Source organism: Perissodus microlepis, chromosome 22 (genome assembly GCF_051167445.1).
Source record: "Perissodus microlepis isolate ML-2025 ecotype Zambia chromosome 22, ASM5116744v1, whole genome shotgun sequence".
Taxonomy (NCBI): domain Eukaryota; kingdom Metazoa; phylum Chordata; class Actinopteri; order Cichliformes; family Cichlidae; genus Perissodus; species Perissodus microlepis.
The window spans coordinates 2,254,582-2,273,323 of NC_140481.1; the positions used below are offsets into that span (position 1 = coordinate 2,254,582).

At 40.4% G+C, this 18,742-nt stretch overlaps 1 protein-coding gene across 1 annotated transcript in view; it reads left to right on the forward strand.

Moving 5' to 3' along the window:
- Positions 1 to 18,742, forward strand: part of thsd7aa (thrombospondin, type I, domain containing 7Aa) — a 167,689-nt gene that overhangs the window by 142,712 nt on the left and 6,235 nt on the right. The window contains exons 22-26 of the mRNA XM_084919656.1: positions 624 to 798; positions 2,627 to 2,800; positions 3,048 to 3,143; positions 5,619 to 5,701; positions 12,277 to 12,490. Of these exons, the coding sequence (XP_084775782.1) occupies positions 624 to 798; positions 2,627 to 2,800; positions 3,048 to 3,143; positions 5,619 to 5,701; positions 12,277 to 12,490 (742 nt within the window). The remainder of the gene's footprint in view (positions 1 to 623; positions 799 to 2,626; positions 2,801 to 3,047; positions 3,144 to 5,618; positions 5,702 to 12,276; positions 12,491 to 18,742) is intronic.

Sequence of the window (18,742 nt, forward strand, 5' to 3'; positions counted from 1 at the left end):
TTGTGAGACTTTCCAGAGGACTGACTTTGACCATTTCACTATTTAGTAAACCCTAAAAGACACACTGTGACTCTTTTTCACAGCGTGTCTTTATCCTGTCTTCCTTCTCTCACCATAACCAATCACAGCAGATGGCCCCGCCCCTCCCTGAGTCTGGTTCTGTCGGAGGTTTCTTCCTGTTAAAAGGGCGTTTTTCCTTCCCACTGTTGCCACGGTCTACCTTACAATATGAAGCGCCTTAAGGCGACTGTTGTTGTGATTTGGTGCTGTATAAATAAAAGTGAATTTATACTTAGTATTCATAAGAACTTTATAAATGAAAAATGGGACAATTAACATGACAAATGTCTTGACTAATTATTATTATTATTATTGTTATAATAGTTTAATATTTAACTCATTTCAAACAGCAGGTGACCAGTAGTACCAGTACCAGTAGTTTGTTACTATATTTAGAATTTTTTTTTAAACTTACCAAGGACTAACACAAATGGTTTAAAATCATTTGAAGGCCTAGTAGCTGAATGTGATTAAAGCTACCAGCTAGCTGACTGGACTACAGAAGTTAAATGTAGATTGAATTGTATCCATATTTAGTGTAATTCTGTTTGCTTTTCCATTAGGGAGCGAGGTGTGGAGAAGGTCTGAGATTCAGGAATGTGTCGTGCTTTGTGTCAGACGGTTCAGGTCGACAGGATGGTAGTGTGGTGGACGATGAACTGTGTGGGGATCTGGAGCCCTCAGTAGAAGGAAACACACAAATAGTTCTGCAGGAACCCTGTACTGTACCCTGTCCAGGTAGGTTGTTGTTGAATCCAACAGCCTCTTTGTTAATAAAGAGCAGTCACTTGCTGAGGTAACAGTAACTTGTCTGTTACTATTGGACCCAAACCCAAGACTATTCACACTAGTATTACAATTAATGTGCTTCACTATTAAATACACTGACTAAATTGTTGACATTGAAAGAAATTCTGCTGTGCTGGTTTTAAATATTTCATCATCTGATGGATTCTGACTTTTGTATGTAAATAAGGAGCCTTGCTTACACACAATAGTTAATCACAGAATTCCACAGGGTTCTGTGCTAGGACGTTTTCACATTATACATCACCCCCAGATAATGTCATATCCAGTTAAATTCCTCTGTACATAGTTTGGATAGTTTTGACCTTCAGCTCTATCTTGACGTTGTCCTTCAGGATATGACTTTAAATTAGCATATATATAAATACTATAACAGGAAACATTGTCTCAGAATGATGGTAAAAAATGTCCATTTGTTACTTCTTGGGAGGATGACTTTAATTATTTATCAGATTGTTCTAAAAGCCTTTATTTGAGCTCTCTTTTCCTGTCAGTTCTAGTGCTGTTACTTAATGCTAATCATTCACTCTTTCTCTGCCACGAGCCGCAGAGTTTAGTGCAAAGTAAGAGATGATATTCAGCTGCGGGTAATTTACCAACATAGATCCCTTGAAGGACTAAAATGAACCAGAAATGCCTGATTGACAAGTTTATTTTTACAGTGGGTAAATGTCTCACTTTTCTAGCATCTGCTCTTTAATTTCTGCAACGTGTCATGGTCTGTGTGCGGGCAGGCAGAAAAGAACCCAATCGCAGACTCCAAAACGCAAAGACAAAAGGTGAACTTAAACAGCTTTATTGCTGTGCATAAACTGAACTGAACTGGGAATACAAAAACTAAACTAGTAGGCAGGCAGACGGAACACACAGCGAGGGAGGATGGTGAGCAGACGTTAACGATGCGACACTGACACAGAGAAACACAGGCCTTAAATACACACTGGGATAACAAGGGCATGAGACACAGAAGGAGAGCACAGCTGGGACTAATCAAAGCTGACTAGACAAGGGGAAGCAAAACCAGACACACTACACACAGGACAGAAACTATCAAAGTAAAACAGGAAAAACAACAACAGGTATGCACAGACACGAGCTTGACACAAGACCTCAGACATAGCAACAGGGAGGGAACACACGGGCAGACAGAGGAAGCACAGAACCAAAACATGAAGAACTCAAAGTCTAAACCCAAATACATAACCAGAATAAACCAGAACATAGTATGATAATAATGATAAACACAAAACGCTGGGTCAAATGACCCAGGACCCTGACACAATGCCTCCTCGACACACGATGACTTCCACTATATCAAGCAGGAAAAATGAGACCAGCTTTTTTGATTTCTTTAGTAAATCAGTTTGCAAACTTGATTTAAAGATTCTCCTGGATGGAACCCCCAGAAATAGGTATAAATACTTGTAAATATTTAATAACCACTGTATAGTGCCTTTCTAAACATTATGGATGGCTACCATAATGCTCATTTTAAAGAATGTATAATGTGTAAGATTTGTGTGCCATTTCATTCACGTTTTATTTTCCTTTAACTAGCTTAATATTACATTTTAACAGCACATGATCTCCCAAAGCCATGAATAGGCTGTGGATATGCACTTAACACTTAAAATTTAACACTTAAAACTTTAATTATGGATTCTTAATTATGGACACTGTGTTTATCAATAACTTAGTTTTTACATGATACAGTGATGTTGCATTTTGGTGTGCTGATTAACTGATTTCTGTTCTGTAGGAGAGTGCTACTTGACAGACTGGACTGTTTGGAGTTCATGCCAGCTAAGCTGCATAAATGGAGCTGACCTGGGCTTCGGTTCAGTCCAAGTTCGATCTAGAGCCGTGGTGGCCCAGGATCCAGAGAACCTGCTGCAGTGTCCAGAACAAGAGCTTGAAGCACGACCGTGTACAGGTCACAATAGTCCCAGTCAAAGGATGTTTTTTAATGTGAACTGCAATTAATTCAGACATTTAAGCACTGATATAGTTTTGTCCCTTTTCCTGTTTTTTTTCTTACACTAAGAAATGTAAGTGTAAGCTACACAAAAAATAAAAATGGTGAAAAGGACAAACAATATTCATATAATTTATATAATTTAATTTTAAATTTAAAAAAACATTTTTTTAAACAAAAACATCTGATTATATCCTTTCTGTAGACGGTGAATGTTTTGATTACAAGTGGAAAACTGGACCGTGGAGAGGCTCGTCTCGGCACGTCTGGTGTGAGCGTTCAGATGGTCTCAATGTCACAGGTAATAAGAACGTGTTTACTGAGTGAACAAATGAACTAAACGAGCTACAGTCTCCCTGTCAGTTCTTTTTTCTTTTCCCAATTCAGTGCCTGTTCTTTAAAACCCTCGATTTACTGAATGCTCAAATTGCCATTGTAGACCAGTTTACAGCCTGATCTGGACAGAGCAGATGTAAATGTGAGTGTGTGCATGAGTTGCCGCAATAAATCTTTGACATGGGGATTTGCTCTGTGATTAGCAGGGTGACAATGTGGATAAGCTTTCCTAAAACAGTCTTCCCCACAAGCATTACTGGAAAGAGAATTTGAGATCCAAATAACAGATGTGTTTCAATCCCCAGCAGTGCCACAGTGATGATTGAAGCCTGCTGTCCATCACCATCAGCACTTTGCATCCACTTCTTTTCCAAATAGCCAATTCATTCATATTTTTGTATACATGAAGAAATATCAGTAGATCTGATGCTCCAGATGCTGTGCTGGCCCTTGCATCTGTGATTGGCACAATGCACATTGTTATTCCCTTTTCATAGATTTTTGCTTGTAAGCAGTGGCATTCCTTTCATGAATATTAATATTGATTTCTCCTCCAGAGCCCACAACCTAATAAATATTCAGTAGCCTTGCTGGATCACCATGCTTTTGCAGACTTGCATTTTTTCTGTCAGTGTCAGTTGCACACTGTCTACATCATTCCCATTACTTTATTCTAAGCATCATTAGACCATTGCTGACAGCTGTGTCCGCAAGCCTCCTCAGGCACTGCCTTTGAACCCACTGGACTACACCCCTCCCCTGCAGCTGAGCCGCAAAGCCACATTCCATTGGCACACAGCCCCATTACCCAACTCATGGCCTACTCACGGGCATTTTAACACAACATTCAGGGGTGGCTGTAGCTGTAGCTCAGGTGGTAGAGCAGGCTACCTATTAAATGGGAAGCAGATGAGGATTGGTGGTTCAATCCTCATCTGCTCCAGTCTGTATGCCAAATATCCTTAGGCAAGATACTCACCCCAAGATGCTCTCGGTGCATCCATCAGAATATGACTGTGTGTGAATGTAAGATAGAAGCCCTTACATAGAAAGACCACTGAGAAAAGTGAATGGGTGAATAAGGCAAGTTGTGCAAAATGTTTTGAGTGCTCAGTGTAGAAAAGTACTATGTAAGAATCAGTCCATTCAATGGCTGCTGTTTTGTCTATCTGGGGTGCACCTGCCTGCCTCCCAGTTGGTACCCCATATACTGTACCTCCCTTCATCTGACCACACACTTCCCGCTGCATATGCTCTGCCCAGGTGTCACTGTGGATGATAACATTATGCAGATAGGTGGCAGCCTGTGTAGTGTGCATCTCAGCACCTGCTGGAAAGTGGCCGAAGCGCCAACAAGCGGAAAGGAAGGATGACCAGTTGGTACAACCCATACGGAGTGGAAAAGGCCGTTTTCTCCTTGTACTCTGGAGAAAAGGGAATCTGCCAGTAACCTTTGGTCAAATCCATCAAAAATCCATAGACCCATCTTTCTTCAGCCAATTCCCTCTGAACTCTTTACGTTTTGTGTTCAGGTAACCCGTAGAGCTGTGAAACCAGCACCACCCCAGGGTTAGTCTCAAAGTGGTGTTCTATGAGAGCGGTGCAACTGGGCAGGGGAGACAACAGACACACAACATCTGCTCACTGGGCCAATGTTAGAAGGTGGTCACAAGGAGAGAGGTGGGAATGGTTGAAGTTGGCACCTCCAGCCCCAACTCATCTCTATCCTTTACCAATCTAACAGGAGAAATGGATTCTCCCTCTCTCCATGCTTTAAGGAGGTGGTTAATTTGTGTGACCCCTGTACGACCACAACACTTCATAGTCAACACTGAGGTCCAGAACATACTGAATTACTGAATATGGAGGGTGCCGGGAGGCCACCTCGCTGCAGCTTCCCAGAGCCTCTGAGTATAGTCAAAGGGGCGATCACACGCTTTCATCTGGCCCTCCAAGGAACTGGCAGCGGTGATCTTTAGAGGACAGCCCCAGATGATCCAAAATCACAGACGTGCTTAAACTTGCCTTGCAATGCTTGGAGCAGATACAGAGCCCACTCTTCCACAGGCAGACCTTGGCTGCAGCTCCAAAGATATCCACAAAGGATCATGCCACAGGTCTGACAAATCACTTCGGGAATTTGGTCAACACTGTGACAGGATTTGTGCTGCTGAGAAACCTGACACAACCTGAGAGGTTCTTGGTTTATTGCAAATAACTTATACTTGACAAGGAAGGTGGAAGGCTATGAAAATAACGCAAGAGACTATACAAAGTAAACCCTAAGTAGATTACAAAGACAAATAAACAGGAACTCAAATGAAGAACTAAGGCTCAAGATATTAGAAAAAGATATATAAGTCAGTATAAACAATAAGCAAAAAAAGAACCAAGCAGAACATCAAACCTCTGGTTTGACCTTTTGAACTTTACTCCACAGGTGGATGCCTTACAACAGCCAAACCAAAGGCAGACCGATCGTGTAACCCACCATGCACCAAGCCACAGTCCCTGTGCACAGAGGTGAGTATATGATGAAGTCAATTCATTCATTTTTCTTACATCTGTGGTCAGATCCAATCTTCAGCTTCCACTGTGCCACTGAGTAACTGTCCAGGTGGATTTGAGACCCATCTAATAGAGCTATTTTAGCTCCATTGCCAGGCTCTACATTCTTGTGAACAGCTTATGCTTACAAATATTAAATTCAGTGTAGATGACCATCATTACCAGCACGAGCAGTTTCTCATTCTGATATAGTTGCAGACAAGCAGAAAACTAGCCTGCTGTTTGCTTCATAGTTGTATTATATTAGAACACATCATTATTGCTTCTTACTTCTAGTAAGCCTGCAGTCCAAGAGCAAAGCTCTCTATTGGGATGATATGAGGTCTTTAAGATAAGATGTTTATGATTATTCAGGACCTTGAATATGAAGAATTAAATTTGATTCTGGGTTTAACAGGGAGAACTGAAGAGAATCCAATTTGGGGGAAATAAGGACTCTCTCTATATTACCTGTCAGTACTCTTGCTGCAGCAACTCAAAGCTTTTCAGGCAGCTTTTAGAACAACATGATAATAATCAATTGCAGTAGCCCAGCCCAGAAGTAATAAATGACTGAAGTAGTTTTTCACCATCACTCTGAGACAGGAGGTTTCTTATTTTCGAGATATTGAGACATTTGATAAGAGAAGCTGTTAACAAATTGTGAAACTTGCAATGGCATCATGATATGTGACTAAACCTTACAGGACTTGGACTTTTGAGTTGTGAATGGCTGCTGTTTTATTTCTGTTTTTTTAAACCTTTAGAAATGTGATTGTTTGAGGTTATTCATGTTATTCAGTAGTTCAGGTCAGTAGGTCATGTTTCTACAGTACATCTTATTAATTACTCATGCAGGGAGCATTTTTATCCCAAAGGAAGAGATTCTCATTTACCAGATGTCCATGTGATTGGCTTCGAAAACGTTTGTCATGCTTAGCTCTTGATGGCAGGCTATTGGTTTTAAGACTAAAGGGCGGGCCATTTATATGGATACACCGTAATAACATGGGAATGGTTGGTGATATTAAAGTCCTGTTTGTGGCACATTAGTATATGTGAGGGGGCAAACTCCTCAAGATGGGTGGTGACCATGGTGGCCATTTAGAAGGCGGCCATCTTGGATACAACTTTTGTTTTTTCAATAGGAAGAGGGCCATGTGACACATCAAACTTATTGGTAATGTCACAAGAAAAACAATGGTGTGCTTGGTTTCAACGTAACTTTATTCTTTCATGAGTTATTTTCAAGTTTCTGACCACTTATAAAATGTGTTCAATGTGCTGCCCATTGTGTTGGATTGTCAATGCAACCCTCTTCTCCCACTCTTCACACACTGATAGCAACACCGCAGGAGAAATGCCAGCACAGGCATCCAGTATCCGTAGCTTCAGGTGCTGCACATCTCGTATCTTCACACCATAGACAATTGCCTTCAGATGACCCCAAAGATAAAAGTCTAAGGGGGTCAGATCGGGAGACCTTGGGGGCCATTCAACTGGCCCACGACGACCAATCCACTTTCCAGGAAACTGTTCATCTAGGAATGTTCGGACCTGGCACCCATAATGTGGTGGTGCACCATCTTGCTGGAAAAACTCAGGGAACGTGCCAGCTTCAGTGCATGAAGAGGGAAACACATCATCATGTAGCAATTTCAAATATCCAGTGGCCTTGAGGTTTCCATTGATGAAGAATGGACCCACTATCGTTGTACCCCATATACCACACCAAACCATCACTTTTGTTGTTCCAACAGTCTTGGAGGGATCCATCCAATGTGGGTTAGTGTCAGACCAATAGCGGTGGTTTTGTTTGTTAACTTCACCATTCACATAAAAGTTTGCCTCATCACTGAACAAAATCTTCTGCGTGAACTGAGGGCCCTGTTCCAATTTTTGTTTTACGCATTCTGCAAATTCTGTGCGCCGATCTGGGTCATCCTCGTTGAGATGCTGCAGTAGCTGCAGTTTGTAAGGGTGCCATTTGTGAGTAGCTAATATCCGCCGAAGGGATGTTCGACTAATGCCACTCTCCAGTGACATGCGGCGAGTGCTACGCCTTGGGCTCTTGCTGAATGAAGCTAGGACAGCCACTGATGTTTCTTCATTAGTGACAGTTTTCTTGCGTCCACATTTTGGCAAATCCAACACTGAACCAGTTTCACGAAACTTAGCAAGCAGTTTGCTAACTGTAGCATGGGAGATGGGTGGTCTTGTAGGGTGTCTTGCATTGAAACCTGCTGCAATGACCCGGCTACTGCGTTCACCAGATATCAACACAATTTCGATCTGCTCCTCACGTGTTAACCTCTTCAACATGTCAATGGCTGTGAACAAAGAGAAACTTGTAAATAACTCATGAAAGAATAAAGTTACGTTGAAACCAAGCACACCATTGCTTTTCTTGTGACATTACCAATAAGTTTGATGTGTCACATGGCCCTCTTCCTATTGAAAAAACAAAAGCTGTATCCAATATGGCCGACTTCTAAATGCTCACCATGGTCACCACCCATCTTGAGGAGTTTGCCCCCTCACATATACTAATGTGCCACAAACAGGACTTTAATATCACCAACCATTCCCATGGTATTACGGTGTATCCATATAAATGGCCCACCCTGGAGATTGTTACTCAGAGAGTGAAGGCCTTTAAGTGCTTTCCTCAGACTGTTGTCATGCTGTAATATCAGATTGAATTAATAACTGCCAATGCTCTCAGTTCTTTCATTTGCAGTGAAGAATCTGCAGTCCAGCAAAATTCTGAAAAGAATGATACCTGAGTTAAAGCATGTTTATTCATATGTGTAATTCATTTTGCAGTTTTTCTTGATCACTTTGAGTAGTTCTCAAATGTGGAACACATTTTCCCCCACACACATTTCCCATTGTTCTTGTACGCACTGCTGTGTCTACATATTTTTTAATTAGTTTTGATGCATTTCTCAACTGAATTTCACAACTCATCAAAAAAGTTTGTACTTTGGTCAGTCAGAACTACATATCTCTCACTTACCTTAATATTGTTCAGTGTTGCATTAATATTTTCAGTCAAATCAATTCAAACCTTTTCTTCAGTATGTATGAAAGAGTCAGGCCAGTCACACACTGATAGTGAAATTGCCCTTCAACAGAAAACAAATACAAAAACATGTTCTCAGAAGAGGTGTAGTTCAAACAAATAGAAATACGTGTTCACAGACGTGTGTCATAGGTGCATCTCATGTCATGTCATGGATATACTTTCATTATAAGAACATACAGTTAAAAGCACTGCTGAACTTGGTCTTTACAGTTACAGTCTATGAAGAGCATTCTGACTGAAGTCCCTGGGAGCTGTAAGTGGTATGGTTAAGTGTTTTGAGAATTTTGAGAAATCAAAATTGGAGTTCCAAGGGCTGGGTTGAAATTTGGCACTTGGTGCATTGGTTTTTCAGCATTTTCAACTTTTCATTTTCAGAAATTTTCAATGATGAAAAACACGGCCAAGCTCTCTATGGAGTTTGGAAAGAAAAGCGACAGGACTTTTTAAAGTTTCTTGAAAACCTTTCACTTTTCATCTGAGAAGCTTCTTCAGTTCTAAGAGCAAATGGTGGAGAGTCCCAGATTTTTAAGCCCTATTGAGAGTGCCCCTTAAGAGGGTCGTTGACCCGCTATTGATCATCTGCCTAATCACATGAGCCAAGGTATGAAAACGGGTGTGGGTCACTATCAGCCAAGTGGTTCAGGACTCTCTAATAGTGACCCACACCCTTTCTGTGAATAACTGCAACCAAATCAGTTTTAGACCAGCTTCAAATCTAGAAACACTTCTGCCAGAAATTGAGGTCATCTCAACCCATATTTCAAGTTTTATGTAAAAGACTTGGATGTTATTTTGTTCTCTTGTCAAAAATAACTATTACCAGTTAACAATAATGCCTATACTATACAGTCTCCCACTGTCTCTGTTAACATATTTTCAAATGATGCTAAATTCTGCATCAACTCTGCTGACTGGTGCTAAAAATATGAGCATATCCCTCCAGTCATGGCTTAGCTGCACTGGCTTCCTGTCCATTTTAGAATTTAGTTTAAGCTTTAATAATGGCCTTTAATAGACAAGCCCTAGCTTATATTACCAGTCTTACTCATTGACATTCAGTTCCCAGGACTTTCAGTCCACTGGCAAAGATCTCTTAGCCCTTTCCCACTAGTACCTACTCGGCTCAACTTTACTTGCTTTTGAGGGTTTTCCATTAGGTGACAGTACTTTGTACTAGGTACTTTTTTAGGACCTAGTCGATCAGGTTCCAAACTATCTAAATTGATCTGATCAACAGACTGACTGGTCAGTCAGTGGCATCACTTGAGGTATTAGAGCGACTCCTTCACAAAAATCAAAATTTGAAACCTGGCAACGTGGGAACTGGCTGCACAAAAATCAGCACCGTGTCCAGGAATGAAGTCCAGACACTTACCAACGATTTAGCAGCACGTATACCATGGCCTCAATGCCCTGGATTGTGTGTTGTTTTTGTCCCATGCAAGTGACATCACAGGATTTTTGGCTGCATTGCTATAACAACCCCATGCACGTTAGGTGGTTGTTATACTATTACTCAATTGTAATTGAAAATGACGTAGACTGAGTAGAGTCGAGTCGAGTCAATTTGAGCTAAGTAGGTACTAGAGATAGCACGATACCACTTTTTTATGTCCGATACCGATACCGATATCATAAATTTGGATATCTGCCGATACCGATATGAATCCGATATAGTGTTTTTTAATCAACAAAACTGTTTTTTAAATCTCTTGCTGCATTTTGTATAAGTTCATACTCAAGTTTAAAACAACAACTACACTAAAGCTATTCTGTTATACCTGTATGCAAAAAAAAATATTTCATAGTTCAGCAATACTGATCAATCTAATAAACTTAAACCTACTCCATCCTCCCTATTCTGGTATTTTAAAGAGTACTTAGCGTAAATATTAAGCAACCTAACTAATAGGGTTCCAACTCCCAGCAACAACAAAAGTAAATAAATAAAAAATAGGGAACCACCCCTCACGCTCCACCTCATGATGCTTAATCGACGTAATCAACCTTAATTTGATGCAGTGTGAAAAAAAATGCACAGAAATCAATTATTTTTCAAGAAATATTAAATAGATTCAACATCTTTCTTCAACAAAATTGCAGACTGCACAAATGGTACCTTCCCAAAGGAAAAAGTACTATAGCTTACTAGGGTATATATATTAGACTTAATAGTTACTATATACAGTAATGGACTTCTATTCATTTTACATCAAATTAAAACTTTGGGTGTCAGATAATTATTTATTAAAAGCTAGACATTTTAAATGAGAATAAGAAAGAAAAGTATGTCTTTGTGCTCCCCTTTTCCCTGTTAATGCCCTATCGGCCCCCCTGGCTAAACTTTGCTAGATCCGCCCCTGCACAGTTACCAGCGTCAGCTACGTAGAAAAAGATCCTGGTGTAGAAAGTAATATTAAATAAATTCTAACAACAGCTTATCAAGCTTAAACGTGCTGCTGTTGTTTATCCACTGGTTTCCTCTTTCTGGTGCAAAGTGGGCCAAAAACAAACAAGAGAGACGGACTCGCGACAGAAAAGCCGATCAGCTGATCATTAAGCAGTTTCATGATTGAAGTAGCAGCAAGAAGAGGCAGTCGCTCCATATATCGTTTGTTAAGCTTAACGCAGGAATGCTTTACAAACATTCAGAGATGGACTTACACACTTGCTTTACTTCTCTCGGGGATAACTTTGTCGGAGATGAAATGCAGGGTTGCTAGCGAAGCTCCAAATGCTCAGCCAGACCTCCGACAGGTCCCGCATGCCACAGCCGCTCTATCACGTGATGCATACTGCTCCGACGTGCTAACGTTCTGAGGCGAGTTACGGCGTGTTGCAAGTTTTGTGAGGTGCTTTCGTGATATTTAATGGATCGGATTACATTTTTTATTTTTCTCCGATATCCGATCCAGTAATTTAGGTCAGTATCGGACCGATACCGATACGTAATATCGGATCGGTCCATCTCTAGTAGGTACTAGTGGAAAAGAGGCATGACGTCCTCAAACAAGGCAACAAAGCCGTTGCAGTCGCTCTGCCACAGTTGTGGAAGCAGTTACTGCTTGACATCAGGCAGTGTTCTTATTACAGGTTTATCAGGAAGACTTAACTTCTCTAAAACAGACTCCAAAACAACGCAAGTTAATCTGGGGATTTTCAAAAACTCATAGTTTATCAACTTTACATGTAATGCAATGAATTGGTCAGTGCAACTATCAGATACCAAAACCAAACCATAAAAAGGAAAAAGAAAATATAAAAATGTTGATTGATTGGTATCTGCTGTGAATAATCACCACAAAGCCGTCTTTTCTCCCTTTTTAAAGCAGTTTGAAAATAATTTGACTTCCAGAAACTTTTATTCCTTGTGTTACCTAAGGCACATCTCTGCTGCTCAGAGTTTCGTTTACATAGTTTCATATAACAGATTGCATTACGAAATTTCTCTTTCCTGTTTCAGGCGGGTGTGTGTGGCTGTGAAGATGGCTACACTGAAGTGATGACATCTGATGGCTTGCTGGACCAGTGCACTGTCATTCCAGTGCTAGAGATCCCCACTGCAGGTGACAACAAGGCTGACGTTAAGACGATCCGAGGCTTCAACCCCACTCAACCTGCAGCCAGCTCACCAGGCAGGGCAGGACGCACCTGGTTCCTGCAGCCCTTTGGTCCAGGTAACAGAGCCATCTCGAATTGTCAAGTCTATAAGAAATGATAATATATTTAAACAAGAAGCCCATTATGTGGATGCAATGTTTGATCTCAGAAATGTTAAAATGATTTCTGTAATTTATTTATAATATATATATATATATATATATATATATATATATATATATATATATATATATATTAATAAAAATTGAAACTAATGCAATGTTCACCTAAAATCAAAATAAAACTACATGCTGCCTCCATAGAAGAAGGCTCCATGCTAAACACACATTTTACAGTCAAAATCTCTTTGACTGTAAAGATTTTTTATTACAGACTTTGTACTATTGTGAACCTTGAGGCTACATTGGGAATTTTTTTTTAAACACTGAAAAATTTGGACAAATTCCAAATATTACGTTATGTTATATTCTGCTGCCCCCTGCTGATCAGATGAGGAACAGACTATAGCAGAAACCTAAGCACTGGTAGGATCAAATCAGAAGCTTCCACAGAAATATTCATTCATTCGTTTCTTTTAATGTACTTTATTGTTTCCAAAGAGGACATTTGTTCTGGACTCCAACAGGGCAAGCATTACGACAACCACATACAAAGGACATACATAAAAAAATATATTTAAACCAAATTGATTTTTTTCCCACAAACTACAAACCATTTAGAGTTATTCAGAGCATTAATCGAGCAAGTTACAAATGAATTCTTAAACCTTTTAAATTTTCAAATCTTCTGTCAGAAAGTAACAGCTCATATTGCAAGTACAGGATATGACTTAGAGTGCACAAAATTCCTGTGGCTTGCTGTAATGCACACTGTTCTGATAAGGGCTGTGGGCTTTCTGGACTATAATTTTCGTGGCTGCCTGCACCACTTTTAACAGCCTCCATTTTACTGAGAAATTTCCAGACCAAGCTATTATTTTGTGTCTAATTATACTTATATGTGCTTAAAACAGGAAACACAAAAATGCTCAGACAGAAGCATGACTTTTTGAGAGAGCCCACCCAGCCAACGTGAAAACCAACATAGTTATACAACCGAAACTGCACATTTTTAAAAACAATTTTTAAAACATTTGTGAAAAAATAATTTTTTACCATTTAATAATAGAGCTGTGTGTCCTCTGTTTTAGGTTCTGAAAAAGGCTGGATAGTATTAAAAGCAGAGCTAAAATCAATAAAAAAGCAGCCAAGCATAAGCTGTGGGGTCTTCAGGGGGTTTTAAAACCAAGTGCATCATGCTGTTTATAGGATCAACTGTAATTTGAGGCTCCAAGCTGGTGTCAGCTTAGGGCAGACATAATCAGTCATTTGGTGAGCAATGTCCCCTCTAATGTTTCATGTGTCTGAGCGAACACACAAACTCCCTGAGCGTCCCTTGGACCACTGTGAGCAACAGCAGACGTGTGCACTGTGGTCACGCCAGCATCAAATCCATCCAAGTTACATGTTTATTAAAGTAATCAAATTACAGCATTTATGTTAGACTACTTTTAATTAACTGCTTTAGCCCACTTACAATGAAAATTTAAAAAAAAATCTTGTTCATGACCTGTGTAGCATGTTAACACTATTGGAAGTAAAAATAACTTCAACTCCAATTTTGAAAACACAACTTTCTTTCTTTATTTATTATAAAGCTCTGACTTGTATTATGAGTCTGTGGTCTGGGAGAGAGTCTGTAACTCTCTGTCTGCAAAATACAGTAAATAATGACCAATGTTGGGCAATTAATTATATAGTTACTTCTTCAAAAAAGTAACTGAGTTATGCAAACAAAGTTTTTTGCAGCTGTTTACCTAAAAATGCAGCCAAGGCATTTTTTTAAATAAACATTTCAAACTATTTACAGAACAATCAGCTGTTCTGCATCAAATCTGATGCCACACAAATTATTTGTGCCACTCCAAAAAATAATTTCTGTCCACTATGAGATGAAGGAGAACAACAGCCTGATACCTGCAGGCCTGACAGCAGCAGATGTATCACTGCTGTAACACCTGTAACATTCAGCAGTCGCCTCATTGTTCTGACACACAACAACACTATTGACTACACTACACACTAACTACACACTAACTACACACTAACTACACAAGATTTGTGCTAAACGTCGCAAATCTCTCACATCTCCAAACACCACAGTCACTCTTCCCGTCACAACTTCCCCCTTCCTAAACAACTAAATGCCATGTTGCCATATCATTTTTTGATTGGTCCACATGGTACATTTTTCCACCAATAGGAAAGGCTGGGGTTTTTTGGTGTTGTTTTTGCTCACAGGCTTTTGAGCGTTTTCCTTATAAAACGCAGTTTTTACCGTTTCTTCCCGCAGTAAATATAAACAACGACAGTATTCAGGAAGAAAACCAAACATTGCAGATATTTTTATCATAACTCTGGTTTTACGTGGCCGATCAACACAATTTAAAAACTGGTATAAAGTCCACACTTTTCCCGTCAGTTGTTCCGTCTGTCCTGCTCACATCTCCAATGGTTGTACACGTTGTCATTAACGTGGCTTCACTCCACATCAGCCGCTTTGCTCGCTAAAACACCGGCACATAAGGACGCTGTCATAACCTGTCAACGATGTTGATTAGCTGTGTATATACGAATGTGAATCGCATTATTGGCTGGACTTTGGGATAAGGTGGCATCGTTCGGGGTCCAAGGAACCGACACACAGAAGCGAGTGTTAACACTACACTGAACAATCACAAAAGCAAACTTAGACTTAGCCGGGGCTTTCCGAACTCGGGGCATTCAACGTTCCAGCGATGAGCTGCTCCGAGCCTCAACCATAAATAGCGGCCAGGGAAAACAGGAACTAATTAGCTGCAGGTGCCGATCATCAGCGCAGATGCGTCGGCCAAAAGCGGGAGCCCAGTAATGAGTTCTGCCCAGGCAGACAGAGGAGAGCGAGCGACATGGAAAACATCAAAAACAACACTGTGGGCCAATGTGAGCCAGCTGGCGAGACAGGGAACCAACATTATATACATTATATTCTTAGTTAACAAACTTAACAAACCTGTTTTTTTTTTGCTTTTGTCTGGAACGCGCTAACTCGGGAGCAGTGTTGGTCAAATTACTTGAAAAAGTAATCAGTACCTAATTACTGATTACTTCCCCAAAAAAGTAATCCCGTTACTTTACTGATTACTTATTTTCAAAACTAATTAGTTACTTTTTAAAAACATGATTTACAACCTGAATTGGTGATAAAGCGATAGATCTTTCTGCCCAATTCTACTTTTTCTGCATAATCCATCATATAAAATGCATCAAGCAAACATTAAACTATATGCAACATTCTCTGACTGGAAGAAATTTGTTTAACATTTAAACCTATTTTCTGCACATTCCAGCACATAAAATAAAAAAGTTTTTTGTGTTTACACTCAGTCTTTCAAATAAATGCAAGTGAAACACAGAAAATAAATAAAATCAAAGACTCAGCGGTCCTGTAGCTCTATTTTTACCTGTATAGCAGGAGTGGGGCAGGGGGAGGTTTGCCCTGGTGCAGGTGTGCCGCAGCGGTCAGTTGAAGAAACTGCAAGTTTCTCTGTGAATTTCCCATTACGTCATAGCGCACTCGGTGCTTGCTCGGAAGTTTAGTGTTTTTTTTCGCTGTAAAAAGACGTTTTCTTCCCACGCAGTGAACAGCAGACGCTGATGTTTTTGTCACTTTTTACGGAATCAAACTCAAAGTAAGGTCAGTACTTCCACGCTTTAAACGCTGCACGCTCATACTCTCTCACTTACATCATTGTCATGAGACACTCACAAAAAAATCACGGTTTTAGGAATGCAGTAACGCAGCATGCTTACGGGAAAGTAACGGTAATCTAATTACCTTTTTTGCAATAGTAATCCCTTACTTTACGCGTTACTTGAAAAAAGTAATCAGATTACTGCCCATCTCTGCTCAGGAGTGACCTCAGGTATCTGGAACACGGCATTATTGGTTTTTACATTAAATGGTTTGATTTGACCTGATGAAGAGGTTGTAAAGTCCGGTTTATGCTAATGTGTGTCAATACAATCATGCAAATTATTGTTTTAAAATGTCAAAAAAAGGAACAGTCCTCAGGCTAGACTAAAACATCTGTGATGAAAAATAACAAGCCAACATTTTCCTTCTGTTAACACCGAGCAAGCTTCATGTTAACGCGTTCAGCACAGCCAGGATTTCTCTGTTATCTGGATTCACTTACCCTAACACTGCCGATCAGAGGCCTGTACTACGAAGCCGGATTTTGGGTTATCCAGGTCACATCAGGGTTAACCCATGCTGCACACCTAACCTGCTCCGGAGCAGGTTAAGATCCAGATTACAGATCAAAAGAGTAATTCTGGTGGAACCAGCTTCTCAATAAAGGAAGTCTGGATGAGCTCACTGTTTAACCTCCGATCCTATGAGTATTACCCAGCAGGCACTGCAGAGTTCGGATGAAGCCGATCTGTGAGACTCAGCCAGCACTAACTGCCTCTGTTATCCAGGTGGCTACCCTGCCTCCTCTGATAAAATCTGGGAACCCGAGTAGCATTAAAGGTCCGATACCGGCCACACCAGTGCTTCGGCTCTGCTGTCACAGACACTAGTCTTTTGACTGAATGAACGCTGGCACATCTGGCTGCCGCTGCTCACCGATTTATTCTCGTTGTTATTTGTTTTTATTTTGTTTTAAAGTTATTGATGACAACTTGACTGAAGTATTTTAAGCGTATTTAAAGCACAATCCTGTTTTGACTTGCTTTTGCAATATTTGTGGGTTTTTACTGCTCGCACTCCAGCTGCCTGCTCGGTCTTTTACCCTCATGGCCTTTTCCAACCGTCTACATTCAGCAGCAGCCCTGATCAAGATGTGGATCCACAGGGTGTCTGTGTGATCCGTGCTCACCTGGGTTGTTTTTTCCATCGCTCGTCACCCGGCGACGGCTCTACTTCAGTACTCTGAACTTCTGCAACTCCGCTTCCTAACTCTCTACCTGTGGCGCTTTACTTTCTTAATTGCCCCTTGGAGATAAATAAAGTCTTTCTGATTCTGATTCTGATTTAACTCTATCCAGACATCGCTTTCAAGCCCCGCCACATGTACATTCACCGAGGGCTTCGGCGAAACTTCAATACCAATGACACTAACTCAATAGTGTCCGGACTGTTGACCACAATGTGCTGGCCCACCTTGTTAGGTCGGCTAAGCCTGGCATCGTAATTCCAGCATCAACTTCTGTCTTTTAAACATCCGCTCTTACCGGTAAGGGACATCTTGTCCAGGATCTCCTCTCGGACCGTAAGTTGGACTTTCTTTGCTTGACTGAAACATGGCAACAGCCTAATGATTTTGTTTCACTTAATGACTCTACTCCATCTGAGTTTGTTTACATCTGTCAATCTCGCAACTCTGGGAGGGGCGGCAGCCTCGTGATAATTCACCACAAGTTCTCCCTGTCTCTTCCCCACCCTTCCACTCATTTGAATACATCGCAATACAGCTCCTTGTATATACTCCCACCACCTAAGCCAAATAAGGAATTTTTAAATGACTTTGCTGCTTTTTTTTATTATTAATTTCTCAGTACCTTCCCTAAATTTGATAATTGTTGGTGACGTCAATATCCATATGGACAATGGTAAAATCCCTCTTTCCAGAGATTTTACTTCTTGTCTGGAAAGTTTTGGGCTTCTTCAATACATAACATTTTCTACTCATTCTAAAGGTCATATCTTGGATTTGGTCTGCTGCTCTGGCCTTACCCCCACTCACTGTAAAGCCCATTTGTTTCTCCAATCTGATCATATGTTTATTTCTTTTACTGTAAATGCACCAGCCTCTAAAACCTATACTCCCCTGTGACATCACATTTAGGAAAATTAGTAATATTAACCTTGCTGATCTTTCATCTGCCATTTATGACCTTCCATTTACTCGCAGCTCCTCATCCCGTGATGAACTTGTTTCTTACTATAATGTCAACCTCCATAACCTTCTTAACATATTTGCTCCACTTAAACACCCGTTCAGCACCATGGTTTACTCTTAACCTGCATCATCTCAAAGCTAAAGGACGCCAACTGGAACATCTGTTCAAGAAAACCGGACTTACCATACACAAAGAAATGCATAACGATCATATGTTGTTTTATAAGAACTGCATTGCTTCAGCCAAATCTGCATACTACATGGTGGGCCATTTATATGGATACACCGTAATAAAATGGGAATGGTTGGTGATATTAAAGTC